At 57.7% G+C, this 24,630-nt stretch overlaps 1 protein-coding gene across 1 annotated transcript in view; it reads left to right on the top strand.

The window, feature by feature from the left end:
• Positions 1 to 2,646: 2,646 nt before the first annotated feature.
• Positions 2,647 to 24,630, top strand: part of PEPD (peptidase D) — a 112,645-nt gene continuing 90,661 nt past the window's right edge. Inside the window, exons 1-4 of the mRNA XM_077754654.1 lie at positions 2,647 to 2,733; positions 10,842 to 11,025; positions 12,967 to 13,094; positions 21,182 to 21,245. Coding sequence (XP_077610780.1) covers positions 2,717 to 2,733; positions 10,842 to 11,025; positions 12,967 to 13,094; positions 21,182 to 21,245 — 393 coding nt within the window. The 5' untranslated portion in view covers positions 2,647 to 2,716. The remainder of the gene's footprint in view (positions 2,734 to 10,841; positions 11,026 to 12,966; positions 13,095 to 21,181; positions 21,246 to 24,630) is intronic.

Raw genomic sequence — 24,630 nt, 5'->3', positions numbered from 1 at the left:
TCAGAGGGGTGGGCGGAGCAGGGAAACCTGGCCTGACTCTATGTCTTGGGGACAAAAAGAGCCACAGAGGCTCTCAGGAGGAGCCTTCCTGGGACCAGCTTTCTGGTGGGTGTCTGGCTGGGGCAGGGCACTTCTGGAGAGTTCTAATGCTCGGACTGCTGAGATGGCCCCACCCTCACCCCGCCATAGGTCACAACGATGGGAGACTATTTCAGCCAGGGGTCTGTGACCTCCGAGGTGATATCGCTTAAGGCCTGAGTGTGCTGCCTAGTGCTCTCCCTCGCTGATTTACACACTCCTGCTCTAACTCCCTAAAATCAATCTTTCTCCAATTGCCTCCTGGCTCCCAGCAGCGTCTGGATCTGCCCTGCATGAGTAACTATGCAATCTTCTTCCACTCCCAGGGCTGCTTCTCCTGGAGCCCCAGCTCCTGATGGGGAAGGGGGGTGACCAGCCCTGCCAGAGCTCAGATTGTGGGGGGTGGAGGAGGGGTGGGGAATAGCCCTGTCAGGGCCTCTGATGGGGAGGGAAGGGTGCATGCTGACGAGTAGCCTCCTGTGCCAGGCTCCTGTGGCACTGGCAGGGCAGGCCTCTGTCCAGACGGGCCTGGGTGTACAAGAGTCACGGGCAGGGCCTTCCGATCCCTGCCCCCACACCAGAGAGTTCCGCTGAGTTGGTAGGTGCCCTCCCTCTATTACTTGTGGACGTTTAGGATAATTGCTTCTTTCTCATATTAATAAACACTCTGAGCTGACAGTTAGCTTAATTTTGACATCGTTTATGTCAAAAGAAGTGGTGGAGGGGTTGTAATTAGCTCAGGGGCAGGCGTTCCTTCCACAAAGGAACATGAAAAGCTCATTCCGCTCACCCTTTGTTAATTTTAACAGGTGTCTCTTTTTAGGGAATTGAGTTTCCTTAGCTGAAGGTGGAGGAACTGCTTAATGGGGGGAGGGGTTCAAGATCTCAGGGGCCCAGGGCGTAAGCTATACAGCCAGGTACCCCTGCTCTCCTCCCTAGAAACTCACAAGGGGGCTGATAGACCCTCTCTGGGAGAGTCCTACCTGGAGGACAGAGACCCCTGAGAACTGCTATATATGTAGTAGGAAGGGGGAGGAAGGATGGGGACCCCCTCTTCCATCAATTCTCCTCTGCCTTAACTGGGTCAGGGAGGTGCAGGGCTGTTTGGAGGTGCCACGTTCCTCCTCAAGGCTTTGACCTCTTTGGCTGTGCCACAGGCTAATGATGCCTGGATGTTTGCTTACGAAACCCTATAGCAGCCCAGTGAGGTGGTACCACTAGAGCTCACCTGACAGATGAGGCAACCAGGGTGGTGCTGGGATTCAAAGTGGTCATGCTGTGTCACCCACTCTGCTTATGGTCTGGCTCGGTTCCTCCCCCTCTTTAAGGGGCCTGTTCTCTTCCCAGCTTTGTGGGGATACATAGTTGTCATCTCTTCCTCTCCATCTCATAGCCTCTGGGGGCCCCCCAGCCTGGCCATAGTGACCCACATCCTTGTCAAAGAAACACGAGGTACCCCAAACCCAAGCCCTTCAACCAGAAGCTACTTTCGGCTTTGAGACAGCTGCGGACTCGGGCCAGATCCTCATGGGCATGTGCTGGGCCTTACCTCCTGACCTCACACATCTGTGGCCCAGGACCCCAGAGACACCCGACCCCGAGCCCTGGGCCCCTTTCCTTCACAGAGCCAGCATCGGTAACTAGTCAGGGGTGTGGCTGCATAAATTGCCTCCTGTGTGAGCTCAAGTGAGTTACTTGCCTCTCTAGGCCTCAGTTTCCTCATCTATTAAATGGCATTAAGAGACTGCTGCCCAGAGCTGTTGTAAGGACTCAGTGAGCTAACTCTGCAAAGCATTGGGTTACAGGAAGTGCTCTGCACCTGTTGGCAGTAGTTGTTAGTATTACTATTATTCTAAAACACCTGGAGCCTGGGTTGCTCCCTTAGAATATCTGCTTCCCATCTCCCTCCTTGGTACCCCTTCCTCCAACTCTTGGGGGACCCTGCACCCAACAGCAGTGCCCAGCAGAGCAAAGGGAGATACCTTCTGGTAGATTCTCCCTCCTAAACTGTGCCCTCCTTGTGTCCACTTCTCCCCAGCCCTCCTCACTGGCTTCCCTGTGTCTGGGTCCTTCTCCATCCTGCAGGTGAGGGAGCTTGAAAAGGTCCTACCAGACCTAACTTCCCAGCCCCATCTCCAAGGCCCTGCAGGACCTGACCCTTGCTTACCTCTGAGGTCTTACCTCTCACTCCCACATCCCCTCTCCGGGACACTGAACTTTTTGGTTACTCCAGGAGTCCTGACCTCTGCTCAAGTCATTTCCTTTCTTAAGCTACCGCTATCACCTCTGCCCGCTAGACTGGGTCCAGGGCTCTCTCTCTCAGGGTGTCCTCCCACGGTGGGCGCTGAGACGCCGGGTTGGGGGTTGAATCAAGGTACCCATTGCCTGGGGACACTCCCTCCTACTCTGGAATGACACCTGTCTCCCACCCGGCTCCGCCCCTCTTGAACAGCGGGTTGCCTGCGTGTAGGTGGAACCTCCTCTCTTTGAGGCTCAGTTCCTCTGGGTCTCGCGGAGCTAGCCGCTGGAGGGGGCGGGGCGGGGACACCCGGCCCCGCCCCTGCCCCGCCTCCCGCGGTGGGACTTTGCCGGGGCTCAGCTGATGCTTCACTTCACGTGACGCTGGTGCCGAGCGAACATGGCGGCGGCCACCGGGTGAGTGCTGCTTCTGTCCCTGGCCGGTGGCAGGCGGCGCGGAGAGGGGGCCTGGGGCTCCCGGCCAGTAGCCCCCGCCGCCGGGCAGCGGCCCCACCGGTTGAGTTGTGTGGCCGCGGACAGCGCGCTTCGTCGCGCGGGGCGGCTGGCTGCGCGCTCGGAGTCCGGGGCATCCGAGCTCCCCTCCCCGCTGCAGGGTGGTCCTCGGGATCACCCAGGGGCTCAGGCCCCACCCGCGCGCGTGGCGGCCTGCTGTGTGGCCGAGGCAGGTCCTCGGGTCTGCAGGCGCGTTCACGGCCACGACCCTCAGATGGGATGGCGGCGTTGCCCGGGCGTCCGGGACGCAGTGCTCCCGGAAGGAGGTGGTATTTGAAAAGGGCTCCGAACTCCCGAGAGGGGCACTTTCCCGCTTGCTTCAGGGCCCAAACGTCACCTCAGAGACGCTTTCCCTCAGCACTTCTACTTCTGTAGCCCTTATCACCTCCTGATGACTATATAGTACATTTATTTTACTCGTTTCTCGTCTTCTCGTTTGGAATGTAAGGTCGGGGTCTTTCGCTTGTTCACTCCTGGGGCTCACTAGGAAGTGCCTTGCACGCTGTAGGTGCTTCCTAAAGTCTGCTGCACGAAAGAATGGGTGAGTGGTCCTGGTGGGGGGAAGCGTGGATAGACGGGTTCACTGCAGCGTTGGGAAGAGTGTCCCAGAGGAGGGAACGTCTGAACAAAGGGTGAGTGACAAAGGTTGAGAGCTAAGACTGCGGGGGACAGGGGAGAGTGGGGTGCATCCTTGCGATGGAGGGCGTGGTGTCCCAGCTAGCTTCTCCAGACTTTGTCCCGAGGGGCTGGAGCTATCCAAGCATTTAATCTAATCAGATGTGCTCTTTAGACGATTGCTCCCCTGGACTGTGTGTGAGTTCAAGGGCATATGAGCCTGGTGGTGCTGGGGGCTAGGAGGCAAAGTCATAGCTAAAGGGCACTGTGCCAGATGCCCAGCTAGGAACTGAGATCAGAGTGGCGACTGACTACCTCTCTCTTTTTGGAAGGCGGGGAGAATGGCGACAGAAAATGGCCTCCTCAAGTAGCCCCCAAGTTTGCAAGAGCTTAGGACATATAAATCAAACATTTATTGGGCACCTGCTGTATTCTGGGGACAGTACTGGGCTGACCTTTGGGTGTTGACGGGCTACTGGCGCAGATGGACACATGGTACTCTCATCCGCTTGTCTGCCTCTGGGCTGTGCCGTGGAGGGGCGTGGGTTCTGAGCTCAGTGGAGAGTGAGGGTAAGCTTCAATCCCTGGATGACATGTGTACCAGTCCTTGGGTGCCCCTCATGCAGAGAACTGTACATGCACAGTCCCAGATGAGTGTTAAGGGACCCGGGGTCAGATTCTTGAACCCAGCCTATGACCCTGTCTGGAAGAGCAGAGTGGGCAGCAGGGTAGGCTGGTGCCCAAACGTGGGTCTGTTGTCTTTATATCTGGGCTGGCTAGGTGGCCACAGCTAGTTCTAGGGGCTGCGTTTGGGCTCAGGGCTCCATGGTGGCCTGAGGCCTGCCGCTCTCCTGAAGGTGTATGTTTGGATGGGTGTGGCCCTCCAGCTGGCGGAAGCCTGGAAGGAGGGCTTTTAGAGCAAAGCTGATCCTCTGGGCCATGGTGGGGAGGGGGTGAGGGAGGTGACACAGAATGACAGAGTTCTTGGAGAGTTGTGCTACTGGAAGTGCAGGGAGCTTCCAGAGTGCGACAGGGCCTCCTTGGCAAGAGCCATCCCAAGCTGGTATGGGGTTGTCCAGCCGGACACTTTGAATCTGAGGTCAAATCCTAGCAGCGTCTTTAAGGCGGGGAGGTTTTGAGCCTGTTTCCAGCAAAAGTCTGCCCATCTGCACACACAGGCATCATGAGGCACTATGTCATCAAGTCATGGCCATGGGGTCCTTGAGGGGTCAGATTTGGTTGCCTGTAGAGTCCTACAGAGCCTGGGCCGGGGGAGGCTGTGAGTCTCAGGTGACTGGAGTGAGTTGGGGAGCAGCGGAAGCCCTAAACTAGCATCTCAGATTCAACTAGAAGACCAGGTGCAATAAGGAGCCCCCTGGGGAGTGTTTCAGGGTGGACCCTGCTCTGTCCTGCCAGCTTGGGCAGGGACTTCACGCATGAGACAGAGGGTCCCATAGCCCCCAGAGGGTCTGCTCTGAAGCCCTCCCTCACCGCTCGACCCCTCATCCCATAGCACTTGGTGCCTTCTCTTTGAGCCACGCCTGAGCTTTCCACGGTTAGAGGTGAGACTTCGCTGCAGCCTGAGCTGCCCGCATCTGCTCCCCCACTTGGCTTTTTCCTTTCTCTTTGCTGTGCCCACTCACCTGCTGGCCCTGGAGTGCCCTTGGCCTCTGATGTAACTGTTCACATCCTTGCAGGCCCAGCTTAGGCGACGATTCCTCCTCCTAGAAACCTCTCTTGACCTCTGATACAGGCTTCCTGCTCAGAACTCCAGAGATTCCCAGTTTTTTTCACCGGCAGGAGGCTTTTCCCTGTCAGTGCATCTGCCGGTCATGGTTGAGATGTTGCTTCCCTTCATGCCTCTTCTGGCACCCTTGGATCCCAAGACCAGGTCATTTTGTACCTTCAGGGCCATTTGGCCACCCTGTGATTGGTGCTGGGTGACCTGCTGCCTAATGAATAAAAGGGGGGCTTGCTCTAAATTAGAAGAGTGTGCCGTCCTGCTTTGCATGGAGGCTCTCAGGGATCGAGGAGAGAGGAAATGTGGGAAGGAGGGGGACAGAATTCCAAGTATGGTGATGAAATACCTTTAATTCTTTAGCCGAGTGGCTCCCAGGGGGCTGCTGCCCAGAGGGCCTTTGCCAATGAGGAAAAGCAGATGAGCTGCCCTGGGTGTTACCTGTTGGGTCATAGGTCACGCCGGAGTCAGCATTTTTAGGGAGAGAGAGTAACTGGAGAAGTCAGGTTCTGGATCAAAGCCTGTCCCCACCCTGATACGAACCTTGTGCTCCTGGAGAAGAGGTGTCAGGCTGACGCCTGTGGTTGGGGAGGGGTGGGTCTGTGGGAGGCAGGCTGGCTGCTGAGTGTGCCTTTGCCCTCCCTGGCCCTTTTCCAGGCCTAGTCCTGACTCCACAGCTCTCTCTCTCTCGGTCTCTGTGTGTGCTTAGACCCCCCCGACCCTTCCTGGGAGAGAGGGAGGCAGGGTGGGGGGGTGTTGGTCACCTGTCTCTAGGCCCCTCCAGCCAGGTTGAGTGGGTGAGTGGGTGCTGACAGTCGGCCAGTGGGTTCGGGGCCCAGCCCAAGCTGGAGGCTGAGGATGAGGTAGCAGGAGGCCCATGGCTGGCCTTTCTTGCTGGGAGCTTAGCAGTGTGGCCCCATCTGGAAGTGATATCACATTCGAGTGCAGGGATCTTGTCCTTGTCTGTCCATGTACCCATTGGCGAGGGCTGTGCACCCTTCTCTTTTTTTTCTTATTAAAAATTTTTTTTATGTCTTTATTTTATCTTGAGAGACAGAGACAGAGAGTGAACAGGGCAGGGGCAGAGAAAGAGGGAGACACAGAATCTGAAGCAGGCTCCAGGCTCTGAGCTGTCAGCACAGAGCCCGAGGCAGGGCTCAAACCCACAAGCAGTGAGATCGTGACCTGAACCGCTGTGCACCCTTCTCAACATGATGTTTTTAAATGCATAGAATAGGGGCACCTGGGTGGCTCAGTCAGTTAAGCGTCCAACTTCAGCTCAGGTCATGATCTCACAGTTCGTGGTTTTGGGCCCCGCCTCGGGCTCTGTGCTGACAGCTCAGAGCCTGGAGCCTGCTTCAGATCCTGTGTCTCCTTCTCTGCCCCTCCCCTGCTCACGCTCTCTCTCTCTCTCAAAAATAAATAAACATTAAAAAAATTTTTAATGCATAAAATAAAATTACAGAGGATTACAAGGAAAACCAATTACACTGAAATACAGTTATCAAAATGTTAATAAATTTACCATATAGTAATACATGTTTCTTTATTAGTACATTAAGCAATTAAAACAGCAGGCGTAATAACCATCTTAATTATGAAATAGTGATAAACAAGAGTGATATTTTGAGATACCGTGACATCAGTAATATGATAGGAAAATACCTATGATTGTTGCTGGTGACAGATTCATGCACTGAATAGTGCCATGGTTAGTTGCTTACATTAATAATAATTGAAGAAAATGTACAGTTGAATGAGAGGTTAAAGGCAAGAAAGGTATACTTTCTCCCCATCCAAGTAGATGGAGTCCCTGAATTCTAGGTGTGAATCCCCATGGGTAAATCTCCTCTTGGGTGAGAACCCCACAGGTGGCCACGAGGCAGAGGGGGTGGCTCATTATGGTTTGGGGGGACAGGAATGGGTTTCAGGGACAGCGGCATCACACTCTCCCTGGGGGTGGCCCTATTCCTGGCCCCTGGCTGCTTCCTAGGCCCTGTGGTTGGTAGGGGCCGGCTGGCCTGTGGGGGCTGGAGCTTGCTCTCTGGGTCTCTCCGGTGCCCCAGAGCTGGTCTGCCAGCCCCTGCTGTCTTCCTTGGGCATTGCTTGTTGATGCTGGCACTTGGGGATGATCTGGCCTTTGCCTTTTCAATTCTGGGTATCAGGGAAAGTGCCGGTGGAAGCTGGGGGGTTGGGAGGGAGGTGTTTTATCGGTGCTGCGTTTGCTGAGTTTGCGGGAAGTCACNAATCAAAGGGCGCGGCATCTCTATAAACCTTGATTCTGGGGGTGCCCTGCAGTCATGAGTGACCGCAGATCCCGGGCTGGCCTAGGCTGGCCTGGGCTGCCCTTCTCTGTTCGGGCTGAGCCCCACGGAGGCTTAGGTAGTGTTGCATGTTTTCTTCACAGCAGCAGTGTCAGCTAAGAGGATTCTTAGCAAGTGACCTGTCTTGTTCTGGGCTGCTTGGCCTGTGGGCCAGAAGGTCCCAGTCCAGATGCCCTGAAGCATGTAGGCCTCTTAGAAGGTTCCAGACTAGAGGAAGCCTGGCCCTTCTGAGAGCCTTCCTGGTGGGGGCATGGTGGCAGGCCAGGAGGAGCTGGTATCTGGTGTGTTTAAGGAGAGAGAGCCAGGGAGAGGGGTGAGGAGTGTTGGGCAGGGCTAGGGGCTGGGCGCTGGCTGAAACTGAGTCTCTGTGCATCCCGGCGACTTTGGCTCAGGCCACCTGCCGCCGTGTCTCTAGGATGCTCCCGCCATGCTGCTGGGGAGTCTGCAGAGACGAGGTTCTTCCCTTGCTGGGATTTGCTGAGTGAGGGGGAAGAGTGTGGGGGGCCGTACGGGTGCTGGGGCTGCACTTTCAGTTCCTGACTGCATGGCCAGCTGGGATGCAGGCCTGTTTACCAGCTGTCACCTCTGCCCTTTGATCCTCAGGGCTGAGCACAGCAGAAAAGCAGCCCAGCTCAGGGGAAGTCCTGGCCCCTGCACAAGCCTTCTGTGAGGGTGAGGCCCGGCAACTGGGGTGGGGGCCCTGTTAGCACGTGTGGGCTGTGCGTGACCCTTCCCTGCTTTCTGGCCAGGGTGGGCCCAAGGGTCCTGCTTCCTGCCCCACTGGAGCTGATGTGGCAGCTTCTTTCCTGCACAGCTGTGTGGGTGGCCCCACGTTGTCACAGTTGTTCACTCAGCAGATATTTATTGAGTACTTGCTGTGTGCCAAGCAGAGTGCTAGGCACCGGGGTGGCGGTGACCAGAGCAGGCCCAGATCTGTCTCCATGGGACTTACTTTCTTGTGCGTGGAGGTGGGCCTCCCCAGTGAGCACCAGTACACGCAGGCTGCGTATGTCAGGAGGTAGACGTGCCCTTTCAGCCGGGGACCTGGCAGAGCCTCACTCGAAGGGGTCATAAAGAGAGTTCCATGCAGGGTCAGCTTCCGGAGCTGTGAGCAGGTTAAGGGGACCTGGGAGAGAAGAGGAGGGAAGCTGGTCAGGAGCCAGGGAAGCTGAACTGTGGCCCTGCGGGGCGGCACTGCCAGCTGTCAGGTTCCAGCTTCACCAGCGAGAGAGAGCAGAGAGCGGATTCTCTGTCTTCCCTCCGCCCTTTAGTCTCCTGCCTGCCTCCCAGTGGCTAAATCCACCTGAACCTTCCTGAAGTGCTGGGGGGGAGGGGGGGCTGGGCAGAGCAGGGAAAGTGGGTCTGGAGGGTGCAAATGCTAAGTGGGGGGACAGGCAGGGGAAGAGAGCTGCAAGTGTGAAGTGGAAAGCCGGGGAAGACCATCTTTGAGGAAGTGGCATCCAAGCCATGGTGTACACGGGGTGTCACCTGCTCACGTGTCCCTGCCTCTGAGGGGCCCATGGCCAGTGAGTGCAGTGCCTGGCTCTCATTATGGACCCTGGCAGAACCTTCTTTCTCAGACCAGCCCGGGAGTTTCTGCCCTCCTGGGCCTTTGTGTGCACCTGTTGTCCCCTTTCCTAGGCCACGCACCACACGGGCCTGCCTGACTCCCCCTCCGCCCCCTGGGCCTGGCCCAGCGGCCTTCCTAGCCCCCAGCACACTTGCTGGGGCCTCTGTCCTCCGTCCCCGTCCTCTGTTTAGTCATTCATTTGGAAAGAAGGTGAGGTTCCTGCCTTCCTAGGGCTTACATTTTACGGGAGACCATGAGCAAGTAAATAAATGATGTCAGAAAGTGCTGTGCACTCTAAAGAGGAGTGAGGAGAGTAGGGGCTAAGGTTTGGACCAAATTTTGGAAAGCTTCTGGGCAGTGCGGCCAGTTCTGCAGAGGCCTGGATACAGTGAGAACGTGAGCCATCCAGGCCCCTGGGGCGTGTTCTGGTTGTTTGGGGAAGAGCCGGAAAGCCAGTGCAGGCAGTGTGGGGCTGCGTCCCCTCACTGCCTGGTAGCTCTGTGCCACGTGCATTAGGTGGCAGAGGGGGTGGGCAGGGGAGGGCCTGCTCTGATCTGCATTGGAAAGGGTCCATCTGGGTGGGGAAGCTGGGGCTGAGAGAGCCTGGAGAGTTCCCTGTGGGTGTCCAGGCAGCAGAGCAGGTCCTCCAGCTGGATGTGGAGCTGAGGAGGGAGCGAGCCTGAGCGTGGAGGGGGGCTGTGGTAAGAAGAGGCCCAGAGTCCTGGAGCTCAGACGCTGGGTGAGGACTGGGAAGCCACATGCGGATGTTGGGTGGAGGTTCAGGAGCAGGGGTCACTGTTACTTGGCAGGGGCCACACAGGGGAGGGGTGGGCCAAGGCCAGGGCGTGGATCCATGGGCAGCCTGGACACGAGAGTGGTGGATTTGAGTGACTCTGCAGAGGATATTTCCTGCCAAGGGGACAGAGGCGTCAACTGCTGGAGGGGCATGGCAGTCAAGCGAAGTGTTTTTATTTATTTATTTTTTACGATGGTGAGACTCCTGTACCTTGGCTACAGAGGGTGATCCTGAGGGGGAAAACTGGATGCTGGAGCAACCCGGGCATAGACAGGGCATGCAGGGCCTGGAGGCAGGTGGGCTTTGGGGAGTGGGTGCTGGGAGGGGAGCTGTTTTCTCAGTGTAGAAGGGAGTGGGGTGGGGGTGCTCTCCTGGGACATGGGTCCTTCAGGATAGCACCCCTAGGGCTGTCACTGCCCGGTCCACCTCGGCATGATCCCCTTGGCACAGACTTGCTTCGGTCCCTGGTGCTGGGTGTCCTGTGTATGTGTGCTGGGGACAGGGTGTCCCAGCACAGGCTGCTGGGTCTGTGACTTGCAGAGAAGACAGCATCATGTGGGCACTGGGCAGGGATCCGGTGTTGTCTGGGTCAGATCACAGATCGTTCTCGCATGGATGGTAGGCTCCCTGAGGGCAGGAGTTGAGTTCATCTCCAAGCCATCGTAGGCTTTCCCTCCGTGGGCCTCACTTGCCTGCTGGTTAAACAGATGCAGTTTTCCCTCATCTGCATTCGGGGCCCGGTGCTCAGGGACAGCAGGGGAGGGTGTGGTCGATGGGGCCCTGTGGTCCTCAGCGGCCCAGTGAGGGGCTGTTTCTGGGTCAGGCAGGTTGAGGTTGGAGCAGCTTGTCCCCGTGCTCACGGGGGTCCTGCAGCAGGCTCTGCCCTCCGGTCACCTGGGGCCATGGGTGGTGGATGCGCTTGGTGGCACTAACAGAGCCTGTGTGGCGATGTGTGTTCATGTCTTGCAGACCTTCATTCTGGCTGGGGAACGAAACCTTGAAGGTGCCGTTGGCGCTCTTTGCCCTGAACAGGCAACGCCTGTGTGAGCGGCTGCGAAAGAAGCCTGCCGTGCAGGCCGGCTCTGTGGTGCTGCTGCAGGGCGGGGAGGAGACGCAACGCTACTGCACCGACACCGGGGTCCTCTTCCGCCAGGTGAGCCCGCCCCGCCGGCTTCCTGCACCTGCCGGCGTGCCCCGGCCTCCTGTGCGCTGTCCGCCCTCCTCCACCATTGGGCCTGGTAGGCCCCGGGCAGCTTTACCCTCCAAGGGGATGCTGCAGAGGCTCCCTGAGGGCAGGTCAAGGCGTCGGCACCCGGGGAGCCCACACCCAGTACTCTGAAGGGACAGATCCCTCCTAGCTGTGGTTGGAGGCAGAGCACATGCCAGCCAGTCTCAGCTCTTAGGTCAGAATATAGGAAGATGACTTTCTTAGAGGAACAAACAGGCAAGAAGGCCTCATGGAAGAGGCAGCGTTTGGTGTGGGCCCTGAAGGCCAGGGTGAATTCTAACAAGTGCAGTTGGGTGTGGGTGTTCCAGGCTGGGGAGGAGGGCAGTGCCCACAGGAGTGGGTGGCAAGAGGGCGGGCTGGGTGGGTGCAGATGGGGAGGGCTGATGTCGTGGGGCCGGTTTCTGCCTGCACCAAGGATGACAGGGGCTGCAGGGGGCTGCAGAGGTCTGGGAGGACGCGTGCAGCCCAGACATTCATCATGGTTTGGCCATTGCTGACTCACTGCCCCTCACCGGGCTTCGGTTTCCTGACCTGGGAAGTAGACTAGGGACTCCATAAGGTTCCGGAATGCTGTGTGGTGGAGGGTGAGGGTAGCTGGCTGCAGGAAGCCGGCCTGGATGTGGTGGCCTTGGCTGGGAATCGCTGGCATCACTCAGTTCCCAGGAACAAGAGCAAGGTGCTCAGCAGAGGGCTCACCCAGAAAGCCCGAGAAGCCCTGAGCTGGCCCCACTCATCGATCTTAGCATCACACTCACTCCGCAGATGACGAAACCGAGGCTCCGAGAGGAAATGACTTGCCAGAGGGGGAGCTGGGATTAATTAGAATCGCATTTCTGTACCCCAAGTATAGGGCTCCCTTCTCCTCCCTGCCATGTACAGATCTGGGGCCTGACACCCTGGGAACCCCACAACCTTCCCGGGGACATGGCTGTCCAGCATCAGGCCTGGGGGAGACAGGGAGACGTGAAGGGGACCTGAGTGTGGAGGGGTGGCTAGTTGTGGCCTCCTGGCTGGACTGTATCCACTGCACAGGACAGATGGGCTGTCGGCTGCTGAGAGCCATCGTGGTGTTAACTTTGCCGAGAGTGGCTCCGGCTGCCCATTTCCCCGTGCCCCGTTGCTCTTGCAGCTGCAGGCCTGCGGTCCCCCGGTTGCTAGGGATGCGCAGGTCTCACTAAGGTTTTTCTGCCTCGTCTCGATGCTTCCCCAGGTTTACATATCTTGTGGTTTAAAAATCGATCTCCTAAATTCAGCCTTTGGCTCCTTGACTGCTGTTATGCAAGGTTAATTTTAGAAGAGATCCTCCTCCTCTTCATACCTTTCTAACATTATTTTAGCTCAGTGTTTATTGCTAAACACTGAAGTCATCAGCTGCCCTGGGGGTGGGAGAAGGAAGTAAGGAGTCCTAAATGGAGGACTCCGTTTCTGTGCAGATGTCTGGCCTCGGTGTCTAAGTCAGCATGGCATCTTGCCCGCCTTCGGGCATGGGGGCAACAGAGAGGCGCGGGCAGGGCTGAGTTGGACCCAGGGTGCTCGTGGGCACCTGTGTCCTGGTGTGCCCTAGGGTGCCCTCCAAGGGCCTAAAGGTATTGCCAGGGAGGGGTGCAGGTGGGGCTGGGGCACATGCATGAAATGTGCATCCTCAGAGAAGGCTGAACGCAGGGTGGGAGGAGCCAGCCCGCTGCCCCATGCCAAATCCCAGAAGCGGGAGAGGGGCAGCCCACAGCTGGCAGGGGGCAGAGCGGATAGGTGGACAGCTATGTGAGGCTGAGGGGCCCTGAGCTGACTTTCCAGGGTGCTTGGTGCTCGCTCTGACACCCCACACCTCTCCCTGTGCTTCATGTTTTCGTCTTGTTCCCGCCGCAGGAGTCCTTCTTTCACTGGGCGTTTGGCGTCACCGATCCAGGCTGCTATGGCACGATTGATGTCGGCACCGGGAAGTCGACCCTGTTTGTGCCCAGGCTTCCTGCCAGCTATGCCACCTGGATGGGAAAGTAAGGAGCAGTCTGGGCCGGCCCACCACTGCTGGGCTTGGGGCAGGGGAAGGGCCTGGCCTATGGCGACAAGGAGGGAAAGAGTAGCAGGGGCTGGGGGGCGGGGTGTCAGTGGTCAGGCCCATTGACTGCCTGCTCAGGGCCGGAGCCTGCAGCCTTGGTTGGGAAGGGGGGGTGGTCAGAGCCACAGACTATGGTCATGTTTGTTTGGAGGTACTATTATTAATCTTGAAATTCTGTATTTTCAGCTTTGTTAAAATGCCAGAGGCGGTAGCCCCAGTGGGAGGTGGCCCCACCTTGGGTGTCATGGGGGTTGGCTCGGGTCAGAGAGGGCAGCCTGGGATCCTTCTCTGAAGCCCATCGCTAGTGTGACATTGTGGGGTACCTGCCGTGTGCCCGTCTCTGGCTCAAGTGGAGGTCCTGCCTCAGTTGGCTCACCTGGGAGACAGGTCAGCGGCTCTAGGCTTGTGCTGTGTGAGGAGTGTGGGACCAGGGCCTGGAATGTGCTCAGAGGCCTCCTCCCTGTCATCCATGGCCTCTATCAGCTCCAGGGCCATTGGCCATGGCTACCCGTCTTGGGGGCCATCCTGCCTGCACAGAGGTGCTGAGTCAGATGCGGTACTTAACTGTGGTTGCTCGAGGTGCTCAGGGGATCCCGCTAAGTGCTCATCACCTTAAGCATGTCGTTTCTGCCTGGAGGGTGGTTTATTCTGGGCCAATGTCTGAACTGCAGCCCTTGTCGTCTACTGTCCTCGATCACTCGTTACCAGGTGGGCTGGCTGCTCTGTGCAGACCCCAGGACGGGGCCTCCTGCGTCTCGGGCAGCAACTCCCCCCCCCGCCCCCCGACCCCCAGCACTTCAGCGCAGACTCCATAGCCTCTTTGGTTGGCATGAGAGATCCCTCTTCTGTCATCTTGGGGTAAGGGATCCAGGCTCACAGGTTGGTAACATTTCTGCTTTGAGGCCTCCCGGGCTTTGCTGTAAAGACAGCTTTAGGTAGACTTCCTGGCGGGGACTTCTCCTGCTTGACCCTGGGGGAGGAGGGGGGGAAGTGGCCATGCCTGATCTAGGTGGCCTCTGGAGGGTGGGACTGGGCAGCCATATAGGTTCTGGGCTTCTCAGAGGCCCCAGGGCAGGTGGCATAAATGTGTCCCTGATGTAAGGAGCAGGTCCCACTGGCCTCCATGCTGGGTTAGGGTGGACACAGGAAGGTGTGCTGTCCTCTTCCCAGAGGGAGGGGGTGGCATCTTGGGCAAGGTGGGCCAGGCCCAGTGACAGCCCCCAGAGGCTCTACACTGCCCAGGCCTGGGTGGGGGGTATGGGGGAGGGGTGCACAGGGGATGCTGTGTCCAGGTAGATGCCTGCTCTGTTCTCTGGACCCCCCTGCCTCCCTTGCCACAGTGTCTTGTACTTGCAGAGAAACTGGCCTCGGGTTTGGCCTGAGACAGGCCTTTCTCAGTCCATTCTTCCTGACCCCCTGCTCCCTCTAGATAGCAGATCCGGGCCTGGAGACATGGGTCCTCCTGGGAGGGTGGGTCTCCCCTCATCCAACACTTGCCTCCCCCATCCTGTCGTGGCCTTTATAGTCAGTCTTCATCATGTTCCTGGTCGGGTCCGGACAACTGCGCTCCTTTGAAAGGGAACAGCAGTGCTGTGGTGGCCTGGGCAGGCCCGGGGGCCAGTCTCGCTGGACGCTTGCCAGGGGACTCAGCACGGCCCCTCTCCGGGGCAGCTCTCGCTACTGCTGGGGCCTTGGATTCCTTATCTCAGGAAAAGTGACAGTGCTGCTCATGAGGCACCACCAGGGCTGTCGTCATAGTGATGGTCACTGTGGGGACGGTTACGTTCCTGACACAGAAACGAGGTGGTAGATGGCAGGGACAGGCCACTCATATCTTCCAGAAATGACCACAGTAATATTTGTGGCCTTCCCTTTGGAGAGGTGGAGTCTTTCCCCTCCTGCTTGACTCGGGTCAGGACCTGGCAACTGCTGTGATGCGTGAGCATGGCAGGGTCATTGTGTGGCTAGACAATGAAGTGCACTGTGATTGCACCTGGTTCTTGCCCTGGGGCCCAGCTGCCATGCCGGGAAGAAGCCCATGTGGGGGGACCTCCTGGAGAGGAGCAGAGGCCCGGCTGACAGCCAGACCACCCATTAGAGCTGGTGACTCCGAGTCCCAGCCCTGGAGTCCTGCTGCTGAGGTCCCAGACCTCGTGGAGCAGAGATAAGCTGGCCACTCTGGGCTCTGTCCCAAGCCCGGACCTTCAGGGGTCTGTGACCGTGAAGAATGTCAGTATAGTTTGCTACAAAGCCCTGATGACTGGTTCACCTGTAGTGAGAAGTTTCCTGGTGAGAGTGTAGGTCTGGTCTTGGTAAGAGGATTCCTTCCAGACCCTTCCTGCACTTGAGGCAGTCACAGAGCTGCGAGTGACACTCCTCCCAAATAGCTGGGGGCCCTCTGCAGCACATGGGGTTGCAAGCTGGCTGCCCCGTGAGCCTCCCTGTGGCTCCCCGCTGGCTCCGGGCATGCCAGTCCTACAGTCGGAGACGTGGCCTGGATGGGGGGCTAGGGGAGGGTGTGAGCAGGGCCTCACCGGAGTTTCTGTCTGGAAGTGTAGGGGAGGCTCTGAGTGCATCTTCTCTTCTGTGTGCTTGCTTTTCATGTATGACTGACTCTTGCGTGAAGTCGGGCAGTGCCTGTCCTGGAGGGTGGGCATCCTCCATGGCGGTGGGACGAGAGGCCTGTCCCTGCCTTGGCGACTCCACCATCCAGTGGGAAAATCTGAGCAAATCTCACTGTGTTTCCCCACAGCCACCATCTGGGGAACCAAATGGCACTTGACTGGGGGGTTTAAAACCCAGGACCTGATTAGTTAGGGAACAGCTGTCAGCAGTCGGCTATCCTGAAGCGTAATCTTCAATAATATAGGAATACCGTTCTGTGCTTTGGTCAGGGCTGACTTTCCGGACCACTGTTAAAAGCTCTCCTTTAGTCTGTCTCTGCTTTGCTCAGCCAGCTGATTGTCTAGTGCAGACATAGATGTTTGCATGGCCTCTGAACATAGAAATGGGTCTGCAGTATAGGTCTTCGATGTGGAAAGGCTCTATGCTGGGGGGGCCAGAAAGAGCAGGTGGGTCCCCAGAGGCCTTCTGGCTCCACAGCAGAGAGCTAGACCCTGGTTTCCTGCAGACCTGCTCTCAACTGTGGCCACCTGGGCAGGCCTTTTCCTTCCTCTGCCCTGGTGTGTCCCTCTCCTTGTCCCCATGGCCCCATCCTTAGGGAGAGAAGGCTCGGTTACAGTGGGGCAGTGATAAATGGTTGGCGGTTTGGGGCTGGGGCTGGGGAATGGCCAGATCTGATGGCACATGGCTATTTCCAGACACTCATAATCAATAGGGCTCGGGAGCGAGGCTGTTGGGATTACCTGGCCTTTGCAATCAAAACCCACCAGACTGAACATTTGACCTTCAGCTCCTCAGCTTCCTTTTCAGTCTCTGATGGCTTTTGAAGATCCATCTGGCAGATCCTGCAATCCAAAGTCGTCCAGGGAAAAAACACCCCCATTTGCAGATCTGCCACTTCCCGTGTGAAGGGCCTGTCCTGTTGTCAGGGCAGCAGACGCCGAGGGGCCTCCCTGCTGCCCGGCCTGTTCCTCGCCCTGGGCATTTTTGGGAACTGGAGGATGGTAGCTTCTAGTTTGTTTTCACTAGGAAGCTTTGCTTACAGATGTCCAGGGCCTTTGGACGTGAGAGCGTTTCCCATCATATTGTCAGATCCAAGCTTAGCTGATGGCAGTGCTGGCTGCTGGGGTGTCTGGGGTCCTCTGAGCCAGCAGGGAGTTATCTCTGTAACTCAACTCTGGGCAGCCTCAGTGCCCAGAGGGGGTGAGTGGCTTTGGGCCAGGTTGGGAGACCCTCTTAGAACTTTTGCAGCTTGAGCGGGTTCTGTTCCTGTCATCCCCTGGCTGAGACTGTGGCTCGGAATGGGGGACAGTGGGCCTGGTGTGGGGTTCACAGAGAGGAGAGGGCTTATCCTATGGAGGGCCCTGCCCAGGGGTGGTGTGGGGGAGTTTCTCCGGGGCTCAGGCCCTGAGGCTCTTTTTGGTATGTGTGTGTGCTGTGGTGTATGTGTGTGTGTGTGTGGTGTTGGGGGTGGTGGTGGTTGTGAGTGGGTGTGGTCCAGTGTGGTGTATATATGGTGTGTATGGTTTGAGTGTATGCAGTCTGTGGTGTGTGTACATATGTGGAATGGGGTGTGGGGGGTGTGGAACGGTGCGGTGTGGTGTGTATATGTGGTGTGTACGGTGTATTTATCTGTGGTATGTGGTATGTGCGTGTGGTGTGGGGGTTGTGTGTGTGTGTGTGTGGTGAGGGTGGGGGATGGGTGAGGTGTACATGTGGCGTGTGTGTGATACATACAGTGTGTGTGGTGTGTGTGGGTGTATGTGGAGTGGGGTATGTGGAGTGTTTGTAGTGAGTGTGTGTGGGTGTGTGTGGAGTGTGGTGTGTGGTGCAGTGTGCTGTGAGCTGCTGAGTGTGGTATGGTAGCTGGTGGGTGTATTGCGGGATGTGTATGTTGTGTGTGGTTGTGTGGTTGTGTTTTTCACAGCCACCGTTCCCCGCCCCATACACACGCCTGGGTCAGGAGGCCTGAGGCCACCTCAGCCTGCCCGGTGGCCTCACCCTGTCTCCTTCTGTCTTCAGGGTGGGCACGAAGGGTGCTGTCGTAGGTGAAGGCCTCTCCGAGGAGGCTGCGGGAGCTCTTTCGGCTCTGACCTCAGGCGGTCATGGGGGGGCTGGGCAGGGAGCCTGATCTGGGGCAGCCTGAGGCCCAGCTGGGCATTTGCCAGCATCCTCAGTCACCGCTCCTGGGGCTCTGGCTCTTTGGGTCGCCTCCGGAGCCCCAGCTGCCCTGCTGCCCGGCACCGCTTCCCGGCGTGGTCCCAGGACCAGGCACCTGCATTGCTTTGGAGAACGAGCCACTGGAACATTGCCGTGGTGGCAGAGCATGTTTGGGAGGGAGTGCTGTCGCTCTGCTCTGAGCAGGATGAGAGGCAGCAGCGTCACGCGTAGCTGAAGGCAGACTCCGGCCGCCAGAATTGATGGTGGCGGCTGTAATTTGGTCTGGTTATTTATTCATTAACCACACACAGGTGGGCAGCTGGCTGGCAAGACCTCAGCTTGGAAGTTTCATATTCTGGAGGGCTCCATTGTGTCTACGCCACGGGCTTTCCCTTAACGTCTCCTTCCCACAGGACGCTGTGCACGGGGTGTGGGTACTCAGTGTCAACTCTGACCTTGCGTTCTGGGAAAGGCCACCTCTCACTCATGCCGGGCCCAGCTGCCGGTGGCGAAGGCACAAACCCCTTTGAGTGGGGCGCTCTCTTTCCTCTCCTGCCACGGGGATGGTTTCTGGGGTGAGGTCAGCTTCTCCGCTGACCCACTCTTTCCTGGTCTAGCGGGTTTATCTGGATCTGCCATATGATGGGATCTGGCATGGGCTGTCCCTCTGGACCCCAGACACCCCGCCTCCCCCAGGGCACATGCAGGCCCTCCGTGTGGCTGCCACCAGCCTGGCCCCAGGGGGTCTGTAGCTGCCCGAAGACCTCTCCTGCCTGCCTAGCAGGGCTCTTGTGGACATGCCCCCCGCTTCCCTGGTCGGCCCCGCCAAGTCATCGCTGCTGAGCCTCTGGTGGCTGGCTTGATGCGGTGGCCTGGCATGCGTCTCCCTGAGGGTGACATTTAAATTATTTTTATTATAGTTAGCCTCGAAACATGAAAAACAAGTAGTGTTCAAACTTAATTATCTGCACCCTTTAGGAAAGAATGGCGGGTGAAGGGCCAGAAGAGATGCTTATAACATCTGTGAAGTGGTCGTTCCTGTTAAGAACCAGGCCTGGGGCCAGTCAGTGGTTTTGACCCTTGGGGCCCAGTGGGCACCCTGGACTATGACATTCAACCTCTTTGAGGAGGGTAAAGGGCATGTGGTGGGGCTGGCTCCCGCCCTCCATCCCTCCCTCCCGGATAATCGGGGCGGCAGCAGCAGGCTCGCCGCGTGGGCTGGCCGGCCCTGGCTGCTCCTTGCCTCCCGTGGCAAGTGGAATGGCATATGGCTGGTAGGCGAGGGGCAGACAGGTGAGTGCACAGCCCCGGGGCCACCCACAACTCACAGCCACCTTGAGTTTGCCTCCTCCTCCCATCTCCCCTGGTTCTGTATAGTGAAGACCCTGACCTCAGGCTGAATACATGGAGATATTAGGTCTCAAGTCTAGGTCTGTGCTGAAGCCTGACCACCAAGACCCCCAGGCAGGGCAGGGCAGGCACACATTCCTGGGGTAAAGGCTGAGATGCCTGCCTGTAAGGAGCATCCCCTGAAAGCAAGTCCCTTGCACTTCCCAAATCTGCTGGACTTTGCTTTGGATGCCTGCCACAGCTGCAAGGGATGAAGTGACTGGGGGCCACAGGTGGATTGGGGACCTGCCGAGGACTCAGGGTATCCGTCCTGGAGCTGAGACCGAAGCTGATGCAGTCAAGGGTGGACGCAGTGATGACACTGATGGCCCCACCCCTCCCTTCTGGCATGTGCTTTTGTGCATGGCTGAGAGTGTCACCACTTAGTAGCAAAGGGTCAGTGAGCTGTCTGCAGTAAGCAGAGAACTGGGGCCCCCAGCATCCAGGTGCCTGTCATCTCTTCCTGCCCTGTAGCCCCTTCAGGTAGTGCCACTGGCGGTGCCAGACTTTGGCCATTTAACTTTTGAGTCCTGACTCAGGCGTGGAAGCTAATGTGACTGGATTGTGCAAATTTAATTAACAGCAAGAGCTTGACACCCAGTGTCCACTTCAGAGAAGCCAAAAGGGAGATAAAGCAAAGAGCGTTCTGGGGGCACCGAGCAGCTCACTGCAGTGAGACTGTCATCTCTTCAGCCCTGCTCGCTGTGTGTGGCTGTGAGCTCCCTGCTGACCCCTGAGGCCCGCCCATCTGTCCCCGGGTCCACGCTCTCTGCTCCCTGGCTATGATCTGTCTGCTGCATGCTTGAGTGGAGAGGGAAGCGGTGCAGGGCTCAGGGAGGGTAGTGGGCCTCTCTCCCGGGCAGTGACACTGGTCACTCAGGTCTCACAGGCACATGGAGCTCGCTCTTGGAGGTGGTCATCTCCAGGTCTGGAAGTGTGCTCCCTCCCCTGTCCCCCCTGGGCCTCCCCAGGCACACTGCCCTTGGCCCCCTCACCCCCCTGTCATCTGCTCACCCTTGAGAGTTCAGGAAGCACAGTCTGAAAACCATCTGCTGTTTTCTCCTGAGGCCTCTTTCGGATCTAGCACTCGGTGACTAGAATACCATGTGATCACAGGCAGGCTGGAGGTATATCCCCTGTGCTGATGTGGTACCCGGGAGTGGGATGGCGCGGGGTGGCATGTGTGCGTCAATAGACTTGGCTGTGACACCATCTCCTCATGTGGCTAGTGCTCCACCTCATGTGAGCTCTGTCACCAGCAGTGACATCAACTCACCCACCTCCTGGGAGGCTGGGGGGTGGGATGGTGCTGGCTAGACCTTTGACTATGACCATGACCATGACCATGACCGGGAGCCCTCTGGGAGATGGCCCAACCTCCTCCTTCATCTCTATCTTCTCATAGCTGATTTTTCAGAGACGATGAGTAAGCTTGAATGTTCTCATCACAGTGAGTAATACTGATATTGACTTCTTTAAAATGTTAATTTTAAAACTTTCCTTTAAAGAGGCTCCATGAGGGGGAGCTTCTGGGAGGCAGCTTATACTGGCGGGCTGCCCGGTGGGCTCTTGCTGGTGGTGGAGGGAGAAGTTTGGTCTGCAGATGCTTGCAGCAGGCGGTCAGGATCATGGGCTCCAAGGACGAATGGAGGTCATCTGGGGGAGGCCAGGAGAGGCAGATGGCTCAGCGTTAAATCTGTGGCCCAGTGACCCTTGCCATCCGGGTCTGTGTCCGCTCTGTGCTGGGGCAGGAATGGGCCCCGGGGCTTTATGGCCTGGGCTTGGGAGCGGGAAGGCAGCCATGCTGAGTGTGACCAAACCCTGACCCTGGTGTCCCTTGTGCTTCCCTTTGAGGATCCACTCCAAGGAGTATTTCAAGGAGAAGTATGCCGTGGATGACGTCCAGTATGCAGACGAGGTCAGTAGCAGCCAACTCCTCCTCTCTGTGCAGTTCAGGGCTTCTGCCACCCCTGTGTTTCAGCATCCCCTGCCTTGCACTGCTGTGGCACCACTGTGGCCTGGCTGTGTGTGGTGGGATGCTACCGCCCGGCTGCCGGCCGCCTTGGCAGTACCCTCATTTGCAGAGAGCAGGTGAGAAGCGTGTACCTCAGACCTTCCCGAAGAGGCCCCCCTTTGCCTGGGCAGTGCCCTCTACTCGGTGGCTGGAGGCCCCTGTACCGCTTCTGGTTGGAGGACGTCTCTGGGAGGTCTGGTCTAAGCACCCCCCGGGCTCAGCTCCGGCCTTCACGTGTGGGGAGGCGCTCCCCCATAGACCACTGCTGACTGCAGATGTTGCTGTCGGAAAAGCCCCAGACTTTGTTTGAGAGGCCTGTGGGTGGGGTGCAGTTGGAGGTCCCCTGGATTTAATCTACTTCCCAGCGTGGGTGCCCAGTGGTGTCATGTGGCCCGGGTAGGTGAATGACTGTCCTTCTGGGGCTTTGCATCTGTCCCGAGTCCAGGCAGTCACAAGGGGCTGCTCCTGACTTCCATTGCTGGGGGGGCAGGGCTCGGGCTGAGGTGAGAGCACAGCCGTGCGCCCCCAGGGTCTCCTTGGGGAAGCAGGGCCCCCAACACTAAGCCACCACCAGGCACACAGGGAGGCCTCGCTGCTCTGTCCCTGGGCACTGTTACAATGGCCACGCACCGAGCAGGTCAGGGCTAGGTAGAACGTAATCACCGTGAGGTCAGTGCCTACTGCTACAGGTGCACCTCCCGCCTGGCAGGGTGGGCGGGCCGGGGCCCTCCCATGCCACGTTTCCCCAGACCACGGTTGCATGTGGACATGCAATAAGTGCTGGGGGTCATTGTGGAAGTAGCTGAGGAGCCAGCCAGCTGGAGACCAAGCATCTCCCCCTTCCCCTGGGTGGGACACGGGCTGTGCCAGGGCGTGACGACACTGGGTAGGAAGCAGGTTCGAGGGGTCCTGGCTGGGCCCACAGAGCAGTGGGAAGGCGTTGTGCCTCAGCCCCGGGTCAGGGGCCCAGCCCAGCCTGCTCAGGAATGCCAGGCCCCACCGTCCCCCACACAGACACAGTTGCCCCGGTTCCATGCCGTAGAATGCCACGCTCGCTCACTTCTCGTCTGTACCCTATCCACGTTCTGAGGCCTGTGCCAGCCCACTGCATCCCCTGCTGGCTCTCGTCCACAGTGCTGCCCCCCACCCCAGCTCTTGAGATCTGCGGTGGACATGGTAGACCCTGCCTGTGCTCTGCTCTTGTGCCCTGCCCTTTGCTGCTTGGTGTTTGTCTCTATGGCCCAGTTCTTTCCCCCAGACTTTACGGAGGCAGGAGGGATGCACTTGCCAAAGGGAGGGTCAGGAACAAAATCAGAACTAAAGATGAGCAGGTCCCTCACTCCTTGCTACTTAGAGATGCATGGTAAGTGACAAATGACCTTATTTGGGGCATGCAAATAAATGTTCCAGGGGTGGGTGGCCATCAGAGCTTGTTGGGACCCAAGGCTGAACTCCACAGCCAGGACACGGTCTGGTGCAGAAGGTGACTGTGGCCCTCAGTGCCTGGTTGGGGGGGACCTTGGTGAAGGAGTGCAGCTGGCATCCATGCGCCCGGGGCCATGGGTGCCTGTTTCTGCAGCACCTTCTGCCAGGTTGGGTTGTGGAGAGAGGGGGGCTTTTGATGGACCTTTCTTTTTTGTTCTTGGATTTGAGTATTGAGTTACTGGTGGTGGTGGGGTGGGGCAGAATTCATAGCACCTAAAGATTCTGTTAATACACTTGTGGCCTGCTGAAGTGATTTCTTTGGGTATAGGATCTCAAATAGCCTGGACATTTATTCGCGTGCCCCTAATGAGGTCATTTACCACTTACCATGCACCTCTAAGTAGCAGGGAGTGAGGGACCTGCTCATCCTTAGTTCTGATTTTATTCCTGACCCTCTCCTTGGCTAATAGATCCTTCCTGCCCCCATAAATTGCATTTTAGCGTTATTGTCCTTGGGGACCTTGACCTTCCCAGAAATTTGGAGGGGGCAGCCTGGGCCTCAGCCCACCGAGTCAGCGGCTCTGCTCTGCAGCCCTCCCAGCTGCATTCTGACGTTTTTGCTTTTGTGGCTGGGGGAAACTCAGCTCCATGTGTACTGTGATTTGGGGGGGAGGGGAAGAGAACTGGCCTCCAGATGCAATGAAACAGAGTCTAGAGTGGGGAGACAGGAGGGCCCGGTAGTGATAGGGTAGAATTACAGCCCCACAGAGCGGCTCACTCTGAGTCTGTATTTACGAAGCAGAATCTTAAATGAGGGCTTCAGAGGAGTTCAGAGGATGGGATCTGGGGTCCAGGAGCTTTCTGCTGTGTCCCATCATCATCACTGTCATCATTAATCAGTTCTGTAATCACCATTACCGCTGTGGTTCTTACTGGACACGAGGCTTACTGTTGACAGCTGGTCGGATGCTTCAGTCTGGGGTGGCACCTGCTGGTTCCAGCAACATTGATAGATGGATCCCCTCATCCTCTGTGCCCTATCCCATGGCAGGCCACAACTCCTGCCCCATTGCAGAGGAAGCCAAGGCCAAGGTGAAGGGCCCCACCTGCAGGCCCTCAGCTGGAGAAGCAGCAGAATTAGGGGGCAACCCTAGGACCTTTGGACCCCGGAGACCCTCCATTTCTGCATTTGCTCTGTCAGACAAAGGGGATGACATAGATTCCCTAGTGACTTTGATTTTCTGTGGCTCAAAATGGAGCCTGACAGTGTAGACTGTTGGATGGAGACACCTATGCTAGGGGGGCCCTTGAGGTGCTTGGGACCTACTCCATCACAGAAGGTGACAGGCAGCCCCTTAAATCAGGGAAGGGCTCCCCAGGCTAGTTCTATGGTGCCGAGCCCCAACTAGCTTTGGGCAGCCTTGGTTATCTGTGACAAATCACAGGTGGGAAGCAGCTCACACTTGTCTTTTCTGAAAGAAGGCAGGAAGGCCCGTGCCCCAGGCCATGGCTGGTCACTTGCTGTCATGTATAAAATGCAGGTGTCTGATAGAGCAAACGTGGCTGCCTTGTTCCTCTCATTGCCGTGGACAACCCTGATGTGAATGGTGGCTCCCCTGAGACCGGGGTGCTCAGGAGAACCTTGACATGTGCTTCAAGGCATTGCACTCCAGTGCGGTGCAGAGGCTGGCATTCCTTCCGGAGGGCAGCTGCAGGGAGGAGGGCACATTTGGGGTTCTTGCTCTCCTTTATGGTGCCGGCAGATGTTGGGAGGTGCCAGGGCCTCTGGCTCAGATGTGGGCAGGGTGGATGAAAGCGATACCATCATGGCAGCACAGCGATGGATGCCGCCTGCCTCTAGGCC

Source organism: Crocuta crocuta, unplaced genomic scaffold (assembly GCF_008692635.1).
Source record: "Crocuta crocuta isolate KB4526 unplaced genomic scaffold, BGI_CrCroc_1.0 scaffold121, whole genome shotgun sequence".
Classification (NCBI taxonomy): Eukaryota; Metazoa; Chordata; class Mammalia; order Carnivora; family Hyaenidae; genus Crocuta; species Crocuta crocuta.
The sequence above is the reverse complement of the archived record's forward strand: the minus strand, read 5'-3'. Positions and strand labels throughout refer to the sequence as shown.